The 24,981-nt window shown below is 49.0% G+C and overlaps 3 protein-coding genes across 5 annotated transcripts in view; 1 reads left to right on the forward strand and 2 right to left on the reverse strand.

The window, feature by feature from the left end:
- LOC126959764 (peptidyl-prolyl cis-trans isomerase A-like) overlaps window positions 1-24,981 on the reverse strand; it is a 399,629-nt gene that overhangs the window by 307,459 nt on the left and 67,189 nt on the right. The gene's annotated exons all lie outside the window — the stretch shown is intronic.
- Window positions 1-24,981, reverse strand: part of CHURC1 (churchill domain containing 1) — a 476,524-nt gene that overhangs the window by 129,490 nt on the left and 322,053 nt on the right. The gene's annotated exons all lie outside the window — the stretch shown is intronic.
- Window positions 1-24,981, forward strand: part of SPTB (spectrin beta, erythrocytic) — a 137,183-nt gene that overhangs the window by 69,845 nt on the left and 42,357 nt on the right. For all 3 annotated transcript variants that reach the window (XM_050799238.1, XM_050799240.1, XM_050799239.1), the window contains exons 3-15: window positions 7,642-7,793; window positions 8,946-9,119; window positions 10,070-10,155; window positions 10,548-10,628; window positions 10,982-11,097; window positions 11,512-11,624; window positions 12,450-12,637; window positions 14,558-14,675; window positions 15,983-16,141; window positions 17,361-17,663; window positions 18,381-18,531; window positions 19,134-20,004; window positions 21,143-21,280. In XM_050799238.1, coding sequence (XP_050655195.1) covers window positions 7,642-7,793; window positions 8,946-9,119; window positions 10,070-10,155; window positions 10,548-10,628; window positions 10,982-11,097; window positions 11,512-11,624; window positions 12,450-12,637; window positions 14,558-14,675; window positions 15,983-16,141; window positions 17,361-17,663; window positions 18,381-18,531; window positions 19,134-20,004; window positions 21,143-21,280 — 2,650 coding nt within the window. The remainder of the gene's footprint in view (window positions 1-7,641; window positions 7,794-8,945; window positions 9,120-10,069; window positions 10,156-10,547; window positions 10,629-10,981; window positions 11,098-11,511; window positions 11,625-12,449; window positions 12,638-14,557; window positions 14,676-15,982; window positions 16,142-17,360; window positions 17,664-18,380; window positions 18,532-19,133; window positions 20,005-21,142; window positions 21,281-24,981) is intronic.

A 24,981-nucleotide genomic window follows, 5' to 3' on the forward strand; every position in this document is an offset into this window, starting at 1 on the left:
CAGAGTCTCACTTTGTTGTCCAAGCTGGAGTGCAGTGGCGCGATCTCAGCTCACTGTTTCAACCTCCGCCTCCCAGGTTCAAGCGATTTTCCTGCCTCAGCCTCCTGAGTAGCTGGGATTACAGGCGCCTGCCACCACACCTGGCTAATTTTTGTGTTTTTAGTAGAGAGGGAGTTTCACCATGTTGGTCAGGCTGGTCTGGAACTCCTGATTTTGTGATCTGCCCACCTCGGCCTTCCAAAGTGCTGGGACTGCAAGCATGAGCCACTACGCCTGGCCTATTTTTTTAATTAAAAAAAGTTATCAAAAGATTTTAAAATTTAAAAATGCAATGAATTTCCAACTTCTATGTAGATTTTTTTTTTTTTTTTTTTTTTAACCAGTGTATTAATAGATCTGTAGGATAAATTCCTAGAAGTGGAATTACTGGGTCCAAAAGCATGTGCATTTGTAATTCTGAGGGGTCTTGCCAAATTGCCTTTCATAGAGGTTGAGCCAATTATACCCTCTCCAGCAACACATGAATGTTTTTTCACCACATCCTTGCCAACACAAGTATTTTATCAGACTTCTTGATCTTTGCCCAGCTGATAGGTGAAACATAGTGTGTTCGTGTATTTTCATTTTACTTCTTGGCTTTTATTATGCAAAATTAAAAACTGATAAAAAAGTAGAGACAAAAATATAATAGGATCATTACATTATCACCTGAATTTAACAATTGTTGATATGTTGTTATATTTGCTGATCTATTTTGGGGGTTGAAGCATTGTTAAAGTAAAGTAAAGATCATATGATATTTCCCCCTAATTACTCTAGTATGTATCTCTGAAAAACATGAGCATTTTCCACCTAACCATGGTACCATTATTACACCTAATAAAATTAACAATAATTCCCTAAAAATATAACCTAATACATGCTTGATATTCAGATTTTCCAAGTTGTCTCAAAAATGTCTTTATGATTAGTTTGTTCAAACAAATTAAGGACCATTATTAGATTGTGTATTTGCATGTGTGTGTGTGTGCATGCACGTGGGCTTTTAATTTGGACCTCTATTATGAGTGACTTGTACTTTTTTTTATACTTTTTTTTTATACATTTAAGAGATGCTTATAATTTTTTCTGTTAACTCTTTGTTCACATTATTGGTCTTTTTCCCTGTTAATATGTAGGTGCTTTTTGTATATTGAGTACATTAGCCCTTTTGTATATTAAGTACATTAGCCCTTTATAAATTTTTTTCCTCGTTTGTTTGACTTTGCTTATGGTGTTTTATCCAATACAAACTTTTTTTTTTTGAGGTAGGTCTCAGTCTTTCACCCAGACTAGAGTGCAGTGGCATGATCATAGCTTACAACATAGCTCAAACTGAGCTCAAGTGATCCTCCTGCCTCAGCCTCCTGAATAGCTAGGATTACAGGTACATGCCACCACACCCCTCTAATTTTTTAATTTTTTTGTAGAGATGCAATCTTGTTATATTGCCCAGGCTACTCTCAAACTCCTGGCCTCAAGTGATCCTCCTACTTTGGCCTCTCAAAGCTCTGGGATTATAGGTATGAGCCACAATGCCTGGTCCAACACAAACATTATTTTAATGTAGTTGAACTTTCAAATTTTTATTTTATGGCTTTTGGATTTTGTGTCATATTTTGAAAGCCCTTCCCTACGCTAACATTGTAGAAAGCATTTACCATGATTGATCTTTTCTTGTTGTTGTTATTGTTGTTTTGAGACAGGGTCTCATTCTATCACCCAGGCTGGAGCACAATGGCAGAATCTCAGCTCACTGCAATCTTCAGCTCCTGAGTTCCAGTAATTCTCATGCCTCAGTCTCTTGAGTAGCTGGGATTACAGGCGTGCGCCACCATGCCTGGCTAATTTTTGTATTTTTAGTAGAGATGGGGATACATCATATTGGCCAGGCTGGTCTCAAACTCCTGACCCAAAGTGATCCACCTGCTTTAGCCTCTCGAAAGTGCTGGAATTACAGGCATGAGCCATCACGCCTAGCCTTATTTTGGTATTTTTATAGTTTTGTGTTTTACATTTCAATTTTTGACCCACATGAAAATTATCCTGGAGTATGAGGTATGAATGTAACTAACTTTTCCTGCCTGTCCATCCAGTTTTGCCAATACTCTTATTGAGTAATTCATCTTTCCCCTTCCTATTAGAAATGCCATCTCTATCAGCCATTAAATGCCAGTATGTACTGGGACTATTTCTGTCCCATTGATATATCCATCTTTTCATATGCTAGTACAACACAGTTTTACTATAAGTTTACACTATTCTTTGATAGACAAAACATCTGGAAAGGTTGGTAGCCCTTTAGTACTCTTATTTTTTGGAATATTCCTATTTTTGATTGCATGTTTTTTCAGTGAAATTTTTAATCATTTGTCTTTTTATCCCACAAATTCAAATTGTATAATTTAAATATATTTAAAACACTATTAAATATATATTAATTTAGGGTAAATTGATATGTTGATGATGTTGAGTTTTTTATTCAAGACCTCAGCGTGCATTTCCGTTTGTCTAGATTTTCTTGTGCATGCCTCAGGAGCCTTTTAAGGTTTTCTTTGTATGGATTTTGCATACTTCCTTTGAGATGTAATCTGAAACATTTTGTATCTTTATTAACATTGCGGGCCTTACAAATTCATATTTCAGGAAATGACCTTACCACACCTTCAGTGCCTCCTTTGCCTCTAGGATTAAATTTTTTTTTTTTTTTTTTTGAGACGGAGTCTTGCTCTGTCACCCAGGCTGGAGTGCAGTGGCGTGATCTCGGCTCACTGCAAGCTCCGTTTCCCGGGTTCATGCCATTCTCCTGCCTCAGCCTCCTGAGTAGCTGGGACTACAGGCGCCGGCCACCATGCCCAGCTAATTTTTTGTAGTTTTAGTAGAGACGGGGTTTCACCATGTTAGCCAGGATGGTCTCGATCGCCTGACCTCGTGATCCACCCGCCTCGGCCTCCCAAAGTGTTGGGATTACAGGCGTGAGCCACTGCGTCTAGCCAGCCTCTAGGATTAAATCTAAACTTCTTAGCCTCTCGTTTAAAGCTTTCCACATCCTGTTTAAAACCTGCTTTCCCCTATAATCCCAGTACTTTGGGAGGCTGAGGTGAGCGGATCACAAGGTCAGGAGTTCAAGACCAGCCTGGCCAATATGGTGAAACCCCATCTCCACTAAAAATATAAAAAATTAGCCAGGTGTGGTCGTGCACACCTGTAGTCCCAGCTATTTGGGAGGCTGAGGCAAGAGAATCACTTGAACCCAGGAGGCAGAGGTTGCAGTGAGCCGAGATCGCACCACTGTATTCTAGCCTGGGCGACAGAGCGAGACTCCGTCTCAAAATAAATAAATAAATAAACCCAAAACCTGCTTTTTCTCTAACCTGTAGCTATTCTCTAGCCCTAGCCCCTGAATAGGCTTTGGCCTTTTTTTTTTTTTTTTTTTTGAGACGAAGTTTTGCTCTTGTTGCCCAGGCTGGAGTGCAACGGCAGGATCTTGGCTCACTGCAACCTCTGCCTCCTGGGTTCAAACGATTCTCCTGCCTCAGCCTCCTGAGTAGCTGAGATTACAGGTGCTTGCCACCATGCCTGGCTAATTTTTTGTATTTTTAGTAGAGATGAGGTTTCATCATGTTGGCCAGGCTGGTCTCAAACTCCTGACCTCAGGTGATCCACCTGCCTCAGTCTCCCAAAATGCTGGGATTATAAGCATAAGCCACTGCGCCCGGCCTAGCTTTGGCTTTTTATACCTGTCTGCTTGGACTCATTCTGTCTCCCTGGCTCCCCTCCCCTTCTGACAATCCAAAGTGGCTTTCTTCACCAGGTCCCCCCTCGACCACTCCAATCGGAAATGACCTCTTTCTTCTTGGAACCCTCGAGCATTGACCATATGTGTCATGTATCTGATATGGAATTCAGTATTACCCTGTGATGGCTTTTGTGTTATTAAAGTGAACTGCCACTTATTTCTTATGTGCTTGCAAAAGTTAATTGGTGGGTTTGAGTATTGTTTCTTCAACTGTATCTTAAGGCCTTGGGGAGAGTGAGCTGCCCAACGCCCCTGCAGCACCTAGGACAGGGCCCACTAGTAATAGCAGCAGTAGTAGTGACGATAACAATGAAAGTTCACATGACGGCAACCTTTCTCTGTGCCAGCCCGTTCCATGTACGAACTCACTTATTACTAGATAAATATATTTGAGGGTTTTAGTGTCATGGGTGTATATTTGACCTCAAACTAAACCTTTGAAGGGTTTTAAGTCACCCAGTCCCCATACTCAGACAATAATTCTGGGTCAGAGCTGATCAGGGAGGAAGATGAGTTTTCTAGGCAAAGGCCTAACACACAGCAGGGAATGAAGATGGCCACAGCCTGGGAAGGAAAGGGAAAGAAAGAGGAACAGAGAGGGCTGTGCACAGTGGCTCACACCTGTAATCCCAGCGCTTTGAGAGGCCAAGACAGGAGGATCACGAGGTCAAGAGATCAAGACCATCCTGGCCAACATGGTGAAAAATACAAAAAATAGCCAGGCGTGGTGGCGCACACGTATATTTCCAGCTACTCAGGAGGCTGAGGTAAGAGAATCACTTGAACCCAGAAGGCGGAGGTTGCAGTGAGCCAAGATAGCGCTGCTGCACTCCAGCCTGGCAACAGAGCAAGACTCCGTCAAAAAGAAAAGAAAAGAAAAGAAAAGAAAAGAGGAACAGAAAGGAAAGAGATGCTGGGTTTGATGGCAGCAGAGGCTGTGAACCAGTCCATGCTGGTGGACTCACCCCCTTTCCTGCACTGGCAGGGTAGGGCTCTGGAAATAAGGCCTGGCTCCTGGCAGGGCTGTGCTGAGGCCTCCTTCCCATGGTGGGTCCCAATAGGATGGTCTGGGTCCCCTGGGGACAGCAGGCCCAGTGCACAGCCACCTCTCTTCCTGTCCACACTACCGGGGTTCCCAGCCTAGCTGGCTCCAGGCCACCTGCCTCTCCTGCACTTGGAAGGCACGGGATGAGCGTCTGGGCTGTGCGGGAGTGAATGTGCTCAGCACACCAATGCCAGGTGGCTGGAGCCAGCCAGCTCATGGAAATGCCTCCCACCCAGGGGCCTTTTCTCCCCTTCCGATCATCATTAGCCTCTCGAAATATTTCCGTGTCTCAACATTGCAAAGCGTTTTGGGGCTCTGGGGATTCTGGGTGATTTCACTCCAGCCTTCAAATAAAAGGCAGCTAGGAGGCCACCTGCCTGTGCTCAAAACCTGAGGCTCCCATGTTTGAGGGTCCAGGGGGCATCATTCGTGTGGTGAAAACTGGGGAGATCCAAGGGTGCTTTCTGATACTTCTGCACTAATAAATGCACCAGCCCAGTGGCCTAGAATTAATCCATGTTCCCAGCTAGAGGCACTCCCTTACCCTTTGCCAAGCACAGATAAATAGGTCTCAGCACCCAGGTAATGAATTGTTTGCATTCTTAACGACAGGAGAAGGAGGAAGCAATACTTTCACTTTGGGGGACACCTACATCTAAAGGGGCTAACATTTTTACCCCCCTTAGTCAGAGGCTCCGCACCTGACCTGAAGGGCTAGCTACTTAAAGAATAGATCTGGTTTCTAGGGAAAGAACTGTGGGACTGTGGCTGGCTCTATTGAATCTAAAAATGCCCCAGAATACATGTAATTGCTTTCCGTCCAGTATGGCATCAAACCCCGTTTAGTTACATTTTGCTGAAGCAGCATTTAAGATCAGGAAAGTGGTTTAATTCGCTGCTGACCAAAGGGTAAGGGGAGTTTTCTCGCTGTAACTTTGCACAGAGGCCCAGAAAAAATGAGTGCCGTTTAAATTCTACGTGTATTTAGGATTCACACAGTCAGTAGTAGTACTTTTCCTCTTCTTGGAAGTCTTATTTAGATGGCTGCTGTAGAATTCTTCATGTATGACTCAAGCCTTCGTCATATTTATAATAGACTCTGTCTGCCTCAAGGATGGGGACCGTCGGTCTTGTCCTTGAGTTCCCCACTGCCACCCAGGGCCTGGCACCTGACGGTTGTATGGTAAACATTTGCTCTATGGGTACACAGAAGAATCAAGGGTCTGAGTTCCTAATACCAAAATAGCCATGAAACAGGAAGACATCTGATGCAGCAAGCCTCAGGAACTGCCAGGATTCTACCCTTGAGGCAGAACTGGCTGAGCTCCTCTTTTTGTTATTGTTGAATCAGATATTTAATAATTTAAAAAGCCAGCCCTTTCACGGCTGAGGCTCAGTTGAGCACACAGCCTGCTTCTACCGCGCGGACACCGCTCCTGGCTAGGCCACTCCAGGTGCGTCCTGGCTGTGATCTCCCCCACCCAGCCATGTACCCTCCCCAGGGATCCTCCACAACCTCCAGGCCCAGCCTCACTGCCAAGTCACCTCCTGCCCTGAATCTTCAAACCTAAGTGCCCAGAAGCCAATTGCCACCAAACTGTTCATAAATCCAGAGAGGGCTCACTCCTCTCTTCTCACCTTCAATTCTATCTTACTTGTTTTTCTTCTTTTCTGCTACTTTTCTTTTTTTTCTCCCTCTCTCCTCCCCTATCCTTTTCCCTTTATTTTGTGCCATCCCAGTCTTCTGTCCTGTCTCTAGCATCTTGTCCGAGCTTCCCCAGGTAATGCTCATGCCTCACTTGGACAGACCACCAGCATTATTTGTACAGAGGCATTAAGAAGTACCCCACCTGATCTGGTACAGCATGGGCCAGGGGCTTGGCTTGGGCTGATGCTGATTTAGGGTGGGGATGTCATGTCACCTTCCCAGGGGTGAGAAAGACAGCATAATGCCACGGACAGCCCTCAGCCCAAACCTTCACTATCCTTACCCCCACATGAATCACACATGCTACATATCCTGTTCCCTTGCTCATCATTTTCCTCCCCCTACCAGGAACTCCTTGAGGGCAGGAAATTTGTTTTACCTCTGTGCGTCCTCAGGCCTAGCACAGTGCTGCCACATAATAGGAACAGAATCAATGTTTGTACAGACAGCCACAATACAGCTATGGAGTACTGATGGTGTGCCAGGTTCCAGACACTGGAGACAGACAGGTGACCAAGACAGATTTCCCTGGGCTCAGGGAGCATCCAGGAGAGAGAAGGAAATGTAAATGCAGGGAGCGGGGCACAGGAGGGGAGACGCAACCCAAGTGCCATTTACACCGGCTCTTAAAGGATGAATTAGTGTTAAGTGAAGGAGGTGGGGCGGAGTGGAGGGGCTCAGAGAGAGCATTCTAGGCAGAGGGAATGTTTGATGGGTGGATGGGTAATCCTGGCATTGAAATCTGAATTCAGTGGCACAACAGTACAGAGTAGTCTGACTGATACAGGGAAACAGATGCTGAATTAGGAGTGTCCTGATACTGTGCATAGAATATGATGGCAGTGGGAGTGATCTCCTTACTGCCTCTGTTCTGGTGGCTTGTGGACCGGTATTGCTACATCTTGCTGGCAAATGCTCCCAGGAAGGGAGTGGAATGAATACATCGACCTCCTCTGGCAAGCATGGGGCTTAAGGTAAAACCCCTTGGCCCCATGTCACATGGACCCTGCCAACCTCAGGCACCTCACCAAGGTTCTTCTCTCCGCCTAGATGAGCGGGAAGTTGTTCAGAAAAAGACCTTCACAAAATGGGTGAACTCGCACCTGGCTCGAGTGTCCTGCCGCATCACCGATCTCTACAAGGACCTGCGGGATGGGCGCATGCTCATCAAGCTGCTGGAGGTGCTCTCTGGAGAGATGCTGGTAAAGTCCCTTCCGTGGGCCCCGGGGCTGCTGCCATCGGCCCCTCTTCAGCAAAGGCATGGTTTGGGGGCATCTCAAGTTCTCATGGCCTTCCCAGTTTTCTCTCTGCTCCTTTGGGAGGCTCTAATACTTAGAATGGGAAGCATCCATGTGGCTGACTGGGTTCTCTGAATTCTTCCCAGAACTTCTTGCCTCCTCTGACCACTCCCACCCCTTCATGCTCCTCCCAGAAGCCATGCAGAGCTCCTGACTTTCACACTGGGCTCTGGGCATCTGTAGCTGGCCTGTGATGGCCTGGCCCTCAGTCTGCCCATTGGGCTAAGATGCGTCTCTCTTGGAACCAAGAGGAAAGTGTGGAAGCCATTTTGCTGTGTTTTACCACCCTTGCAAGTGGAAATTTATTAGAGGCTGTCTCAGTTGTAAGCCGCCAGCAATACTGTTGACCCCAAAGGAGAAGTAGGTGAAGGTTTATGTTTTGCTCAGCACAGAGTAAGCTTTGTGTCCTTGGGCCTGTCAGGTAGGACCCTCTTTTCCTCCATTTCCCCCATGTGTAAAATGAGGGCAACGATACCTGTACCTGATGAAGTTATTCTGAGATCCTCAGAGTCTGAATGAAAAGGCTTGAATGAAATGCCTTTTCAACTCCGTGCTGAAGTTCTACCTCTCAACCTGCATTGAAATTCCACTAGAGAGAGTTACCATGGGGAACCCATCAGATGATGCAGTTATCATCAGGGGAGAGGTGAAGGTTGATTGGCAGGGATGAACCCATTATCAATCACCAACCTAAAAGTCACTCTTAACACTGACTGGCAGTAAACAGTTCTTAGAACTGTGCCTGGCACATAGTAAGTGATCAGTTAACCATATGTTATGCTATCTTATGCAAATGCCATTTATTGCCCACTCAGAGGGCTTTGTTCAGCCCTGGAAGGGCACTGATGCAGCCTGGTTGCCGATCTCTGGGTGCTTGTTGGAGGGAATCTCTGCTGAAAGGAAAGCACTGAATAGTGTCAATGAATGACCATGGGACTTGGAGTTTGGCCAAGAGGGTGGAGGGTGGGTGCTTATGACAGGAGCTGGTCCAGGCTGCGGCCTCTGGGATGACTGTGCAGTTCCTCCATGCCCACGGGGGCCACTGCTGTCCCCCAGCCAAAGCCCACCAAGGGGAAGATGCGCATCCACTGCCTGGAGAACGTGGACAAGGCTCTCCAGTTCCTCAAGGAGCAGCGTGTGCACCTGGAGAACATGGGCTCCCATGACGTTGTAGACGGCAACCACCGCCTGGTCCTGGGCCTCATCTGGACCATCATCCTCCGCTTCCAGGTAGGTTCCTGGGGGGCAGAGGAAGTCGAGGGAGCCCTCAAGGCTGCACAGGGCCTGGGAATCTTCTAAAATGGTGAACAGAGTGGGGATGTTAGCGCACATTCGGAGAGTCTGTAAATCTGCCATGTGGGACAGTGCTTGTATCACCCCAAATCGTTGAAGCTAAGGGGGAGCTGCTCACTCAGTAGTATAGTCTTTTCAAGGAGAATATAGAAATCAATTGGTAGCTGGGTTGATATCTGGCTGGAAGATTAGCTTTTTAGCCTCCTCCCCCTACATATGTAACTTCTTGGTTTTTGAAATAATTAGATTCAGAAATTGCAAAAATTGTATAGAGGATCCGTGTGTATATTTTCCAGTTAGAAACTTTTCTCTTCTCACCCTGAAATTCAAAGTCCAGATAATTTGTAAGGAAATTTAGAAAGGGGAAGGGGAGGAAAACAGGGGGACAGAAAGAACCTTGCCTGAGGAGGTGAGGGCAGGAGAAAGAAGACAGCATACAACTCGCGGACTAAAGACCTCAACCAAGTGGTCCTGGATGTCCGATCTCACTCTCCATGGATGCGTAAAATTGAACAACAATAGCAGCAGAGTTGGGGAGAATGGAAAGGCAAGAGGAGCTGCTAATGAAAGTGCAGTACTCACCAGCATTCATGTCGTTCCACAGCCTCAAGGGGCATTGCACGTCCAGAGGAGGAATCGGGGCATCTCGTCACTGATTCTCCACATTCTATTAGAGTTATCCAATTACAGCTGTCTCATCCCTGCGCCATTTTGGCTGACAGAGGCAGGGAAACAGGCTGCTGGGGCCCAGGGCCTCAGGGTGTGGTGTTGCTGTGGGGCTGGCAGCTACAGCAGAGGGATGAGGGAGGGAGCCTCCCAGGGACAGCAGGAAGGCACAGATCCAGATGCGAATTCTCGTCAAATCTCTCTTGTTCTCCTACCTTCAGATTCAGGACATTGTTGTCCCAACTCAGGAAGGTCGTGAAACAGCCAAGGATGCGTTGCTGTTGTGGTGTCAGATGAAGACGGCAGGGTATGCCCTGGGAACCAGCTGTCAGCACGTCCCCCACCAGCCCCTTGCTCCCCACAAGCACTGCCATCCCCAGAGGGACACTAGATATCATCATCCAGAACTACAGCCGCCTGCCTGTAATGGATGCGAAGTCTGTGCTGAACTGATTCTTTGAGGCCGGGAATACAGGATTCTCTTCCAAAGCTGCCTGCAGGCAGACTGGGGGGTCTGTGTGGTGTTCACATCCGATGGGGGAGCCTGTGTGTGTGGCTTAGCTGCTGCCCCCACTTGGTGACCTGGCTCAAGAAAGGACAGTTCCATTTCTTTCATAGTATATTGGCCCTCAGTTTGTACACTTGTTTGGGACTACGAAAAATCTAATTCTTAGCTCTTACTGTTTCTCTTGGATGCAGCTACCCTCATGTCAATGTCACCAACTTTACCTCCAGCTGGAAGGATGGCTTGGCCTTTAATGCCCTGATACATAAGCACCGGTAAGAGGGAGGGGACAGCCATGGGGACTGACTGAGACAGCCTCCCTGGGAATATTTGGACACATTGCACTTAACATGGAGTCACAGAAATGTGACCTCCGCTGTTCCTTCTCCTCTCCCCTTCAGCACTCCACAGCACCCCCACTTTCCTTAAATCGCAGCGTGTCTGCCACCCACTTCCCTCATGTGCCAAGGCTCACACCTGCCCCCCCTCCTCTGCTCCCGTCTCTTCCTTTCACTCCTCTTGCCCGACCAACTCCCTGCCTCTGCACAGTGTCTGCTTCATGCTAGGGCTGCCCTGCTGGTGGGGATGCTGTGGCCACTCCCTTTTCACAGTCCAGCTTTGTCCCCAGGCCCGACCTGATCGACTTTGATAAGCTGAAGGACTCCAATGCCCGGCACAACCTGGAGCACGCATTTGATGTGGCTGAGCGCCAGCTGGGCATCATCCCGCTCCTCGACCCCGAAGGTGAGCCACACCCACCCCTGCCAGCTTTGCTGCAGCAATGAGGGATGCGCTCGCTGTGCTAGAGGAGCTCAGCCACAGGACTTCTGTAGGCCGGCCCAGGTGCTGGGCGAGCTGTGGGCACAGGGAGGGGCAGGGGCCGGGCCAGGCTCTGCTCTGGGCCTGCTTCTCTGCTCCATGCTGGTTCCCATGCCTGCCTGGTCTGTTTGGAGATGGACTTTGGATCTTTCTTCTTTTCTTCTTTTGTAATTTGTGGTTCTAAAATGGATTTCATCACATTCTTCCATTCTTGCTCTGTTGGTTGTCACCTTGTGCCTGTAGCTGAACTTCAAGCTGGAGGAATGAGGGATAAATCCTCTAAGCCTGACTTTCCTGGCTTCCAGTTTGGTCCTGAGAGTACACCCTTTTCCCTAACAGATGTCTTTACGGAAAACCCTGATGAGAAATCCATCATCACCTATGTGGTGGCGTTTTACCACTACTTCTCCAAGATGAAGGTGCTGGCAGTGGAGGGCAAGCGTGTCGGCAAGGTACAAGCTGTTTTGGAACCAAGGTGTCACCCTTCCCCTGTCTGCCAGATCCACACAGAGTGGCCCCCTTTCCAACCTAAGAAAGGGTGAAGAGTACAGCTCCCCTACCCCCTAACTTCCTCTAAAGCTGCCCTTGGCAGCATTGATGGCTCCTGAGCTGAATTCCAAAGCAGGTTGATGGTCTGTCCTGAAAGGTACCACAGGCGGCTGCTCTGTGCCTGGCGTCCACCTGGTCCACCTGAGATGCATATCTCATGAACATCCCTACAGGAACCCTCCAGGCTTTTATGTGGTTTGTTTATTGTGATCGCCGACCTCTTAGGCACCCACAGTATACCAGAAACTCACCCATCGGTAGAGACCCTCATGCCAGATTCCTCTCCTCTGCTAGATAGATCCTTAGCTCCTAAAGGATAGGTACCATTTCTCATTCATCTCTGTGCCTCGTGTTTAGTAAAGACAATGGCTGGCAGCCCTTGACTCCTCATGAACATTTAAAAATAAACAAAACCCCGGCCCCCAAGTGGCTGGCATCCAGGCACAGCAAGCTTACCAATCTTCTCTCGCACTGGGGAGGGGAGCTGCTCCCAATCCCTAACAGGCCAGCTCGCTGCCGATTGGCAAGAGGAGGGCTTCACCCACTTCCCGTCCACTCCTGCTGCCCTACCAACAGTCTTGGGCTCAGGGAACAAACCCAGCCTAGAGCACTCCGGGGCTTAGGAGGTGGGAGCCCCATTTCAGGGCACCTTGATGGTGGTCCTCATTGGTATCCTCAATGGTGGCATTGCCCTTCTGATGAGAATAAGTAAGAAGGTGATTCCTTAGGTTATTGACCATGCCATTGAGACTGAGAAGATGATTGAAAAGTACAGCGGGCTAGCCTCGGACCTGCTCACCTGGATCGAGCAGACCATCACTGTTCTGAACAGCCGCAAGTTTGCCAACTCACTGACGGGCGTCCAGCAGCAGCTGCAGGCCTTCAGCACCTACCGCACTGTGGAGAAGCCACCCAAGTAAGGGCCTTGGAACACGGGAGGGTGGTCCTCAGTGGCTGGGAAACTGACCACCAAAAGGTAGAGCCAGGTCCTGGGCCTAATGAAGTACATCTACAAGGCACACGCTCAAGATTAGAGAGCTGCACATGTATCACCTGCCTCGTGCCCCTCTTCACCACTCTCCTCCCAAGCCACCAGCTTAGAGGAAACCAGCATTGATGAGAAACCTCGACTCACGACCAAAGACAGTGGTTCCTCCCAGATCCCTGAGGAGGAGCAGGAAGGAAATCATAGGCTTCTGAGTCTCTTTGAATAATCCAGGCTGAAAAGCTCCTCTCTGGTCTGCCACTGAGCTGTGGGCTTGTTTTCTGATGAAATGACCTCTGTGCTCTCAGCCCCTGAGCTCTCTGCATGGGGTCTTATGGATCATCAAGTTCATCCTTCTTTTCCTCTCCCATCTGTCACTGCTCAGCAACAGAGCACTTAGCCTGCTTCTCAGGAACTCTGCCCTACCCTAGTGCGTGCAGAGTGTGTGTGCATATGCTTACACACATGTGCCTGCAAACAACCGTGCACATGCATGCATACCTGCGTACACACAACCATCCATACACACAACTGTGCACCCATGAACATGCATGCACACACAACCATACACACACAACCGTGCACTCATACATATACACATAACTATACATGCATTTGTGCGTGCACACACAACTATGCACCCATGCACATACATATGCACACACAACCACATGTGCAAACGCACATACATATGTACAACCACGCATGTGCACATGCACACACACACAAACATGCACACATACACACAGGGCGTTCCAGCTTATCTGCCATTAGCTTGTCCAGCTCCTTTGAAACAGGCTTCTAGCTCATTGGTGGTACCTTCTGCTCTGCTATTCCCCCCCACCCTCCACACTCTCCATTCGTGACTCTGAAATGGGGAAAGGTGAAATGCTGACTCTAGGATATACTATGAACAAGTATCTGGTTTCTGGTCTGACACCAACCCATTTCTGAAGCCCTAAATCCAGTACAGTTAGCATCCCCTATGAGTCTACCAGCCACTGCACACAGGGGTGTTCTCTCTTGGCTGTGTAGACAGTGCTTCATGGCCACAGTTCTCTTAAGTGCCTGTGAGCACTGAGATCCATTACACTGGGCTCAGGGTGGGGACATTGCATATAGCTGATCCTTGACTGCCAGGTCAAGGATGAAGAAATGGGGGGACACTTGGGTACATGCAGAAATGTGGAAGTACCTGATACCTGCAGCCTGTACCCCACATGCTAGACAGCAATCCTGCTGCCAATTCTTGTCTCCTACACCTACAATCCTCTCAGAGCCCAGCCTTTCCTGCCTTCTGGGAAGCATCTGGCCTGTAGGACTTGCCAGGAGCTCTGGCTCATTAGGACCTGGGTGAAAGCTGTTTTCAGTGTAGTATGCTCTCCCACGGAAAATGCTGCTTCTGGGGTTTTATTGACTCACTCAATAAGAAACTGACCAGAGAGCTAATAAGAAGCCCTCATCACTTGCAGAACAGAGAAGGGTTTTTTTGGTTTTTTTTTTTTTTGTTTTTTTGTATTGATCAGTAAAACTTGATATTTACAGGAATTACCAGAATACCTCAGCTTCCCATGTAGAAGCAAATGATAAATGCTATGGTGGCCATTGTGTTTCCTTTGGTTTATATTGTAAAGACCCAAACCCCTATTAGATCTTAGTTGGTGAGAAGGATAGATGTTTTAACAGGTAAGCAGACCTATAGATTCTCTTTAGTTTTTCTGTGTTTTTAAGGGAAATATACTTTGCTATCTAAGCTTCAAGATGCCACAGTTCCATATTGACTTCAGCAAAAAAAATTGGCCATGAGATATGAGATTAATACCAGTCTTCCTACCTCTGTTTTCTTGACAGGTTTCAAGAGAAGGGGAATCTAGAAGTTCTACTTTTTACCATCCAGTCCCGGATGAGAGCCAACAATCAGAAAGTGTACACACCCCACGATGGGAAACTAGTGTCTGACATCAACAGGGTACCACAGCATTTTCCATTATGCATTGATGGTGGATTGATTGAATTCCTGATAAGGACACAGTGAATGGTCATTGGACCAGATTAAACCAAGCCACTTTCTTTGGTGTTATTAATCCACATGTTGACTATTTGGGGGAGTTATCTGAACCTGGTTCTGAGGGGTCAGACTCTACTCCTCCACCCTCCTTTAATCCCCCTGTTCAGATGCCCTGAGTCCCTGAGTCCTTTTTTTTTTGGAGACAGGGTCTCACTCTTCCACCCAGGTGGCAGTGCAGTGGCACAATCACAGCTCACTGCAGCCTCACCCTCCCGGGCTCAAGTGCAGCTCCCACCTCAGCCTCAGTAGGTGGGACTACAGGCGTGCACCACCACACCCAGCTAAATTTTGTATTTTTTATAGAGACAGAGTCTGGCAATGTTGCCTAGGCTGGTTTTGAACTGGGCTCAAACAATCCTTCCATCTTGGCCTCCCAAAGTGCTGAGATTACACATGTGAGCCACCACACCCAGCCTCCTAGTCCATTTTTTTTGGAGTCAGTTTTATAGCCTGTCCTCTGTAGAACCTTGAGTTTGTCTTTGAAGATGGAATATTAACTACTTATAACCAAAGGAAAATGCCTATGACATTTCAGAGGTTTGGAGGCTTACCACCACCTGGCAGTTCATATTGAATGGAGGTAGCCATTAGTCAATAAGAACTTACTGAGCATAGCCAGGCACAGTGGCTTAAGCCTGTAATCCCAACACTTTTGGAAGCCGAGGCAGGCGGATCATGAGGTCAGGAGCTCGAGACCATCCTGGCTAACATGGTGAAACCCCGTCTCTACTAAAAATACAAAAAATTTAGCCGGGCATGGTGGCGGGCACCTGTAGTCCCATCTACTCGGGAGGCTGAGGCAGGAGAATGGTGTGAACCCGGGAGGCGGAGCTTGTGGAGAGCTGAGATTGTGCCACTGCACTCCAGCCTGGGCAACAGAGTGAGACTCTGTCTCAAAAAAAAAAAAAAAAAAAGAACTTACTGAGCATTCAGAGAAGTGAAAAACATTATTTTGGGCCAAGAGTCTGAGGCAGGTTTAGGGGAAGAGGGAAGTGAGACTCATGAGCAGTGCCCTCTGAATCTTTCATGCGTCCAGACATGAAAGCCAAAAGGCTTTTAGTGATCTTTAATCTGTTACCACGTCACCCAAGAGCATCAGGTTGTACCTCAATTCCAGAAATCACTCAGTGTTGGGTTAAAGAGGTGGAGTGCCCAAACTGAGGCATTTCTCCTGTACCCCAAGAATTCTCATTCCACCCTTTGTGCAGGCCTGGGAAAGCCTGGAGGAAGCTGAGTATCGGCGGGAGCTGGCCCTGAGAAATGAGCTCATTCGGCAGGAGAAGCTAGAGCAACTGGCCCGGCGCTTTGACCGGAAGGCTGCAATGAGAGAGACCTGGCTCAATGAAAACCAGCGCCTCGTGGCCCAGGTAATGAGGGACATGCTTTGGGTGACAGGAGAGGGGACATTCTTCAGAGCCTCCAGCTTTTGGCTGGGCTGGAGTCCAAGCTGGCTTCTCACAGCCTCTCCTTGTGCCTTGCATCCCAGCTCCCCCATGATCTGGTGGATCAAGATTTGCATCTGGGGAGGAGCTCTCCAGGATTTATTAAATCTCATTTTTAGGAAAGAGCCTTGGAGTCTGGAACTGGCTGCTGAAGTTGTCTTTTGTGGGCTTGTAGCGTCAACTACAGCTGGGGTTTGAGTTGATGTTAAATCGTGGTTCTTGGGGGATCTGGTAAAATCACAGACCGCACCTTGTCTGTGTCGGGCATGCCTTTTGGACTCTGGCCTCTGGTGCTGTGACATAATTCTAGCTAAGAATGGACCCCAGGGCTGATTCTTCATCAGAGCACCTGTTCCCTCTCACTTAAAACTTGGAATCAAATTAGATTCTTTCCAAAAAGGGGCAACGAGTATTCTGAGAGCACTGGAGAGTGTATGCGCACCCCAGAGAGCGTGTGAATAAACCATCTGTTTGCTGGTGCATGGTTTCTGAGTGAGAAGCAGCCCCTTCCTGCCCCAGATCCAACAAGTCCACTCAAGGCAGGGTGGGGAATGCCAGCAGGCCACCAAGGGGCTCCATTAGTAACACACAGGCTGCATCTCCCACACGGGTGGCACAGGGAGTAAAATCACGAACTTGTCGCCGGGCGCGGTGGCTCACGCCTGTAATCCCAGCACTTTGGGAGGCAGAGGCGGGCGGATCACCTGAGGTCGGGAGTTCGAGACCAGCCTGACCAACATGGAGAACCCCCGTCTCTACTAAAAATACAAAATTGGCCGGGTGTGGTGGCACATGCCTATAATCCCAGCTATTAGGGAGGCTGAGGCAGGAGAATTGCTTGAACCTGGGAGGTGGAGGTGCGGTGAGCTGTGATCGTGCCATTGCACTCCAGCCTGGGCAAACAAGAGTGAAACTCCATCTAAAAAAAAAAAAACAACAAACCATGAACTTCTCTTAGAGGCTCTTGTAAGACATTACTTTTTGGAATTTGGGTCTGATAAGACAGCTGCGAAAGGAAGGCGGAGTTCTTGGGAATGTGCTTTCCCATCTAGCACTGGTTCTGAAGGGACCCGCCCTTTCCCTGCATTTGGGGATGAGCCCCGGGGTGTCTCACTGAGCTGCCTGTTTTTCTCCCGTGGGGCAGGATAACTTCGGGTATGACCTGGCAGCTGTGGAGGCTGCCAAGAAGAAGCACGAGGCCATCGAGACTGACACGGCTGCCTACGAGGAGCGGGTGAGAGCCCTGGAGGACCTGGCTCAGGAGCTGGAGAAGGAGAACTACCATGACCAGAAGCGCATCACGGCCCGCAAGGACAATATCCTGCGCCTGTGGAGCTACCTGCAGGAGCTGCTGCGGTCCCGGCGCCAGAGGCTTGAGACCACCCTGGCACTGCAGAAGCTCTTCCAGGACATGCTGCACAGCATTGACTGGATGGATGAGATCAAGGTGGGCCCTGGGGGCCACCTCCTGCCATGCCCTGCAGCACTCACGTTGGGTCTCAGGGGCCCTGCAGTTAGCATAGGCTTCCTTAGACACCTCCCAGCCAGTCATATATCTGAGTCAAAATAGAGAAACTGAGGCAGCAGTGTCTAGCTGCACTTGCCTCTGTGCCTCTTGGTCCACTCTGCTCCAGCAGGTGATACCAGCCCAGGTCCATGGTACCCTGGTGATTGAGAAATCTTGGGTTTGTGGCAGCACCGGTGCCAACCTGCAGGGCCTTGAAGAGACATACATTAATCAGGAACCTGGAGAATCAGGCTCTTAGTAATTACAATTTGACTCTGGTTAGAATCCAGACCTCCCAGCGTAAGGGCAACCTCTCCTCTCTCTCTGCCGTAGTGAGTCTCAGCTGAGGACACACATCAGACTGCCCCTGGAGCTTTGTGAAAATACACATGGCCAGGCCCCAACCCTGAGATCGATGCAGTAGATGAGTGTGGGCCTTGAGCATCTGTAAGATGTTCCATGGATGATGCTGATGGGCACCCCCAGTAGACACTCCCCCTCTGGAGCTTCTTCCATCATCAGCAGCAGCCCTTTTCTGGCTGCATTAGGCTCACCCTTGCTCAGACACCAGGGACATGCCCTTTGCAGGGGTCTCTTCTCCTAATGTGTAGGTCTCTTCATTTCTCCTCATTTCCTTTCTGCTGTTCTCTTTGCCAGGCTCACCTCTTGTCTGCCGAGTTTGGGAAGCACTTGTTGGAGGTTGAAGACCTGCTACAGAAGCACAAGTTGATGGAAGCTGACATTGCCATCCAAGGGGACAAAGTGAAGGCCATCACTGCAGCCACCCTGAAGTTCACTGAGGGGAAAGGTGAGACCAAGTCTGTCTCCCCTGTTAAGGCTTCTGATGCCAGAGCCTCATCCTCTGGCCTAACACCCCAACTTGGATAAATCTCCTGGAACCAACTTTAAAGTTCTGTTTCTTTCATCAAATAATGGTCCGAGAAAGAAGCTTGAGGGACAGTCAAACTCTCTAGAGAGCCGACCACTGCTTCCATAACCTATAATCACCAAGGAGCCATCATCTGTCCTTCATTCTCCTTGCTAGTTCAGGTCATGGCTGAGACAATTTAGGTTTCCAGATTCTTGTTTTAAATAAGAGACCTCACTGCCTCTTTCAAGAATGACCTTGAAAATTTTTTTAAATTAATTTAAAAAATAATTTTATGCTGTACATTTCTATTAAGAACTAACCCCACTTTTTATCTTCCTTAACCCTGAAGTACAGTGGGAAATAATTATAAAGAATCTGTCTGCCCTCTGAGCAACTGGGACCCCCCTGCACCCAACCCCAAAGCCCCAGTGTCATGGCAGCTTCAGGTTTGTGTAGTTCCAACCTGGCAGCTTATCTGAAGCGTGCCCATAAATGAAGCCCATCCCCCACTTTGTCCTCCTTCCCCCTATTTCTTCCAGGGTACCAGCCTTGTGACCCCCAGGTCATCCAGGACCGCATCAGCCACCTGGAGCAGTGCTTTGAGGAGCTGAGCAACATGGCAGCTGGGCGGAAGGCCCAACTGGAGCAGTCTAAACGACTCTGGAAGTTCTTCTGGGAGATGAATGAGGCCGAGAGCTGGATCAAGGAGAAGGAGCAGATCTATTCTTCCCTGGACTGTGGCAAAGACCTGACCAGTGTGCTCATCCTACAGCGCAAGCATAAGGCTTTTGAGGATGAGCTCCGTGGGCTGGATGCCCACCTAGAGCAGATCTTCCAGGAGGCTCATGGCATGGTTGCGCGCAAGCAGTTTGGGCACCCGCAGATCGAGGCCCGCATCAAGGAGGTGTCGGCTCAGTGGGACCAGCTGAAGGAGCTGGCTGCCTTCCGCAAGAAGAACCTCCAGGATGCTGAGAACTTTTTCCAGTTCCAGGGCGATGCGGATGACCTGAAGGTTTGGCTGCAAGACGCCCACCGGCTGCTCTCTGGTGAAGATGTAGGGCAGGACGAAGGGGCCACGCGGGCCCTGGGGAAAAAGCACAAGGACTTCCTGGAGGAGCTGGAGGAGAGCCGTGGGGTGATGGAGCACCTGGAGCAGCAGGCCCAGGGATTCCCCGAAGAGTTTCGGGATTCCCCAGACGTGACCCATCGGCTGCAGGCCCTGCGGGAGCTCTACCAACAGGTGGTGGCCCAGGCAGACCTGCGTCAACAGAGGCTGCAGGAAGCCCTGGACCTGTACACGGTGTTTGGGGAGACAGATGCCTGCGAGCTGTGGATGGGCGAGAAGGAGAAGTGGCTGGCCGAGATGGAAATGCCAGACACCCTGGAGGACCTGGAGGTGGTGCAGCACAGGTCAGAGTTAACTCATCTTTTCCTCACCTCCCTGCACCCAGGTCGGGGCACCATCTCCCACCTAGTTTGGTAATAGTCTCTGGATCAGCAAAGGTCTCTTTGAGAGGCCCTGGGATGCCCTTTGTTGCAAAGTCCAGGCATTGGGAGTCACAAGTTCTATTCTGGCTCTGTGGTCTGGAGTACTTCACCCACTGGGGCCTTGCGTTCCTCAAACAAAGGGAATTTCTCTAGTCCAGTTATTCAGTTACTTTTCAGCGATAGCAGTCTTTGCTCAGATGAATTGTGTATGGAACCCCTAGGTCACACAGAGGAAAAATGGAGCTACTCTGGAGAAGGAGGTTGAGAGGCCAGGACTCTGCCAGCTCTAGCCTTTCGTGGCAGTCCCTAAGCCAGGGGACTCTGAGGGGCCACAGAGAGAGTTTGCAAACCCCCTGTCTGCAAGGCCACTTTCACCCCTGGTGTTCTGATTTCATCAGTACCCCAGATGGTGAGGCACGCCCCAGTCTGTGAGGCATCTCCACAGCCGAAGCACAGAATTCAGGGAGTCAGGAGGAGGAGAGGCCACTCTCTGGAGCAGTGCCAAGGTGGTGCTGCACTGATGCTGGAGAATCCTGGGCTCTTACCCTTGAAGGATCGGCCTTCAGAACCACAAATTCCCCCCAACCACCACCCCAGCAGCTTTTCCTTATCTTACCCAGGAATGGAGCACCTGACTGGAAAGGGTAGCTTTCGGATCAAGATGTCAAGGCATTGGACTCAGAGTCCAAAAGCAACAGCCAGAATAGTGGAGGCCTGGAAGGTGGCCCTTGTGACAATTGACATCCCCCACACAAATATACAGTAACCTCTCTTCAGCCCTCCCTCCCCTTCATATGTCTCTGTTGAGCCAGAAGCCTGTGTAGGAAGTAACTGACTCTCTCAAGGCCTGTTCCAGGCAATGCTAACTCACAAAATCAAACCCACGAACCAGAAAGGAGGGCCAGCATATCTGTCTTCTTCCTCCTGCCTCACCTGAACAAACGGTTTAGGCAGTGGAAGGAGAAAGCAAGAGCTACATGTTCTGGAGACTGGGGGTGCCACTGGCAAGGAAGTGTCTGCTGCTGCCTCACTCATCCTCATTTCCCTCTGCCCCTATCAGGTTCGACATCCTGGACCAGGAGATGAAGACTTTGATGACTCAGATTGATGGTGTGAACCTCGCTGCCAACAGCTTGGTAGAGAGTGGCCACCCACGCAGTGGGGAGGTGAAGCAGTACCAGGACCATCTAAACACCAGGTGGGGTGTGGGTAGGGCATGGGGCGGGGGGCATTGTCTCTCGACATCTGACACACTTCTGGGGGCCAGGCCCAAAATTTAGGCCACCTACTATGCACCAACACTTCTGTACCCTCAACATTCCTGTTTTTTTGTTTTTGTTTGTTTGTTTTTGAGACAGAGCCTCACTCTTTTACCCAGGCTGGAGTGCAGTGGTGTGATCTCGGCTCACTGCAACTTCCACCTCCCAGGTTCAAGCTATTCGTGTGCCTCAGCCTCCCAAGTAGCTGGGATTACAGGCGCGCAGTACCATGCCTGGCTAGTTTTTGTATTTTTAGTAGAGACGGGGTTTCACCACGTTGGCCAGGCTGCTCTCATTCCTGGCCTCAAGCGATCTGCCCACCTGGGCCTCCCAAAGTGCTGGGATTACAGGCATGAGCCACCGCCCCCCCACCAACATTCCTGTCTGTCTCAGCCATGGTTCCTTCCCAGTAGTACTGGAGTTGTAGCAGCAAGGAGGAATGATCGAGGTGTGAACAGCCCAGGGAGGGAGAGAAACGAGTCCTGGGAGGCTCGAATGCTGTGCCTGGGGAGGGCAGGTGTGTGTGTGTGTGATGGAGGGCACGTCCCAAGTGTGCCCAAACTCAGAATCAGGCCATATGCTTCTCATGCTATATTTCCCCGGACATTCTTGGGCAGAGAAAATTGCTTTCTGAGAGCTCTTAAGTACTGTCCATAAAAAAATGCTCCAGCCTGTGCCAAATGCAGTATTGATAATGAGGCTGGCTTGAATGAAGAGGAGAATTAGCAGGGAGCCTTAAGCAAGCTTTGTGGCCAGAACAAAAAACAGGCCCCGAGGAGCCTTTAGAGAGGGGGTGCTTTCAGTGTGGGGTGAAATTGCCCACGAGTTCCTAGAGGATCTTTGAGGACACAGCAAACGCCTGCATTCCCTGTCTTTACCCTGGGCCCTGCACATGCAATGCCACGTGTTCACCAGCTCCCCACTACCCTGGCCCCTTCCCCACACTTGTGCCCCACAGTAGAGCCTTGCTGTGCCTGAGGCAATCTGGGAGGTGGGCCTGGAGAAGACTCCATTGTAAAGAAAGGGATCAGCACAGTGGAGACTTCACTGGGGGGTTAAGGGGAGGCAGCGATGACCAGAATTCTTTAGAGCCACTAGAATGGGATGATTGTCTTAGCAGCCCAAGCTGGAGAGTGTGGTTCAGGAGATTCCTTTGTCAATCTGATGTTTTACAAAGGAAGAGAATACCTCTTCCCTCTTCTTTTGCCTTGTAGGTCATGAGTTTGTGTGTGTTGGTGGGCAGGAGGTGGTAGAGATTATTGCAATTGCTGCATAATTGAGGAAAGTAGAGCAGGTCTAAACCAGAGAAACTTCCTGAGAGGAAGAACTCATCAGCTCAACAATGAACTATAGTCTGAGAATGTTGATCTTTACAGACCCCTAAAACAGGCCCCATCCCCAAGTGATAAATATCCAGGTACCTGCCATCCTTAAGTGAGAAAAAAACCTGAGGCATGAAATTAGATTAAATTTGAGAGTTGAAAGGGACCTGAGAAGTCACCCAGTCTAGCCAGCGATAGGGAACTCACTCCCTCACCCTGCAGCCTGTCTCATTTTTGGGCAACTCTTTTTGGTTAAAAAATTTGCTCTTCCATTGAGTGGAAATCTGCCTCCTTGAAATGTGTACCTATTGATTCTGGCTCTGCCCTTGAGAGAGATCAGACTTCCCCTGGTTCCTCTTCCGTGTATAGCTCTTCAGTTATTTTTCAGAACAATGCCCATTCTACACCTCCACCCCCAGAGTCGTCTTGTGCCTCTGCGGTGCTTTTCCTCAGGGTGCATTCTCCCTACTTCTACATTATTCCAAATCCTGTCTCTGCCTGGGCCAGTCCAAGTCACTTGCTTTCCAGTTTTCCAGATGAAAAGCCATCTTTTCCTCCTTTGTACTGGTTTTGAGCTTCACATCCTATCTTATATTCTAATTATTTTTGTCCCCAAGGACTTTCCTACTAGACTATGTAAGCAAATGAAGACCTGTGTCTATTTACATTGCCCAAGGGCTTTGCACACCAAACACATTTTTGAGGTTCCTCCTGTTTGGAATATTACTTTCCTAGCTTTGCCCTTGGCTTACTTTTTTTATTCAGGTCTCAGCTCAAATGTCAGCTTATTGGTGTGACCCCCACTGACCACCCCATTGAAAGCAGCACATCCTTCCTCTCGCTGACCCCTTTGGCCTCTATATTGTTACCTTCTTTTATTTTTTTCTTTGCACTTATCACCACTTGATGGATTATAGACTTGTTTATGTCTCTAACTACTTGAATGAAAGCAAGGACTTTGCATTATTCTTTATTAATTAATTAATTAATTTTTTATAGAGACAGAATCTCACTCTATTGCCCAGGCTGGAGTGCAGTGGTGCAATTTTGGCTCACTGCAGCCTCAGCCTCCCAGGCTCAAGTGATTCTCTCACCTCAGTCTCCTGAGTAACTAGTGCTACAGATGCACACTACTATACCCAGCTAATTTTTTGTTTTTTTGTAGAGATGAGGTCTCACTATATTGCCTAGGCTGGTCCTGAACTCCTGGGCTCAAGTGATCATCCAGCCTCAGCTTCCCAAATTGCTGTGATTGACAGGTGTGAGCCACTGCACCCAGCCTGCATAGTTCTTTCCATATCCCTAGTACCTAGATCAGTGTATGCCACAAGGCACCTGAGAGTTGCTTGATAAATGCTTAATACATGAGTGAACTGGGAAAAAACTAAAATTTTTCTGCCAAGCTTCTGTGTGAGTCATTCAAACACTTGATGAATGTGTGATCATCTTTCACCATCTGCATATTCCAGTTGAAGAAAAACCTGGCCCAGGACCAAACCTGAACTCTCGATGTCGCCTGACCAGTGCTAACTAGAGTGGCTCTATCAACTTCCTGCATCTCAAAGACAGTGCAGTGGCAGGGGCAAGTGTAGGTTTCGGAAGCACACTAGACCCAAACTCCAGTGCATCTTTGTGTGGCCTCCACCCAATGGCTACAGCGGGGCCGCTCCAGGAAAGGCCTGGAAAATCACTATGGCGCCTCTTGCCCGGGCACACAGCGAGACCCTCTCCCAGGAACACTTCCCTGTCGATTCCAGGGGTTTCAAACAAATGTGGAGAAAACCCCTTGATTTCCCAGCCTCAGAGCACCATCTGTGTGCCAGACAGGCACAGAATTCCCAGAGCACGGGGTCTTCATGGTCTAGGATGGGAGCCGAGAAATCTGCAGGCTGTCTGTCCTCCCTCGTATCCCTGGTCTCTCCCAGCCTGTCTCTTACATCTCTCTGCAGACCTTTCAAATCACACTGGCTGCTGTTGTCACACCTTGGGAATGCACAACAGCGCCCTCTGCCTAGTCCATCTGCTAGTCCCTCCGCTTCCATCCCCAGAGGCAGGGGACAAAGATGAATGAGAGACTTGGTCCCATCCTTTAATTGGTCACTCCAGTGGAGGCACTGGGGGTGTGTTCACTGACTGGGGCTTTGTGTCCAGTGATGGGTTGTGTGGAGGTCACGTGAGCGACTGTCACCCCGTTGCTCCTTCCAGCTCCCTTAGTCCTCCTCTCTGCCTGGTAGGTGCTGTGTACATGAAACTTTATGCTATGTTGTTTGTGAGCTTGTCTGAATATTTCTCTAAATCATACACCCCACAGGGCAAGG

This window comes from Macaca thibetana, chromosome 7 (genome assembly GCF_024542745.1).
Source record: "Macaca thibetana thibetana isolate TM-01 chromosome 7, ASM2454274v1, whole genome shotgun sequence".
Taxonomy (NCBI): Eukaryota; Metazoa; Chordata; class Mammalia; order Primates; family Cercopithecidae; genus Macaca; species Macaca thibetana.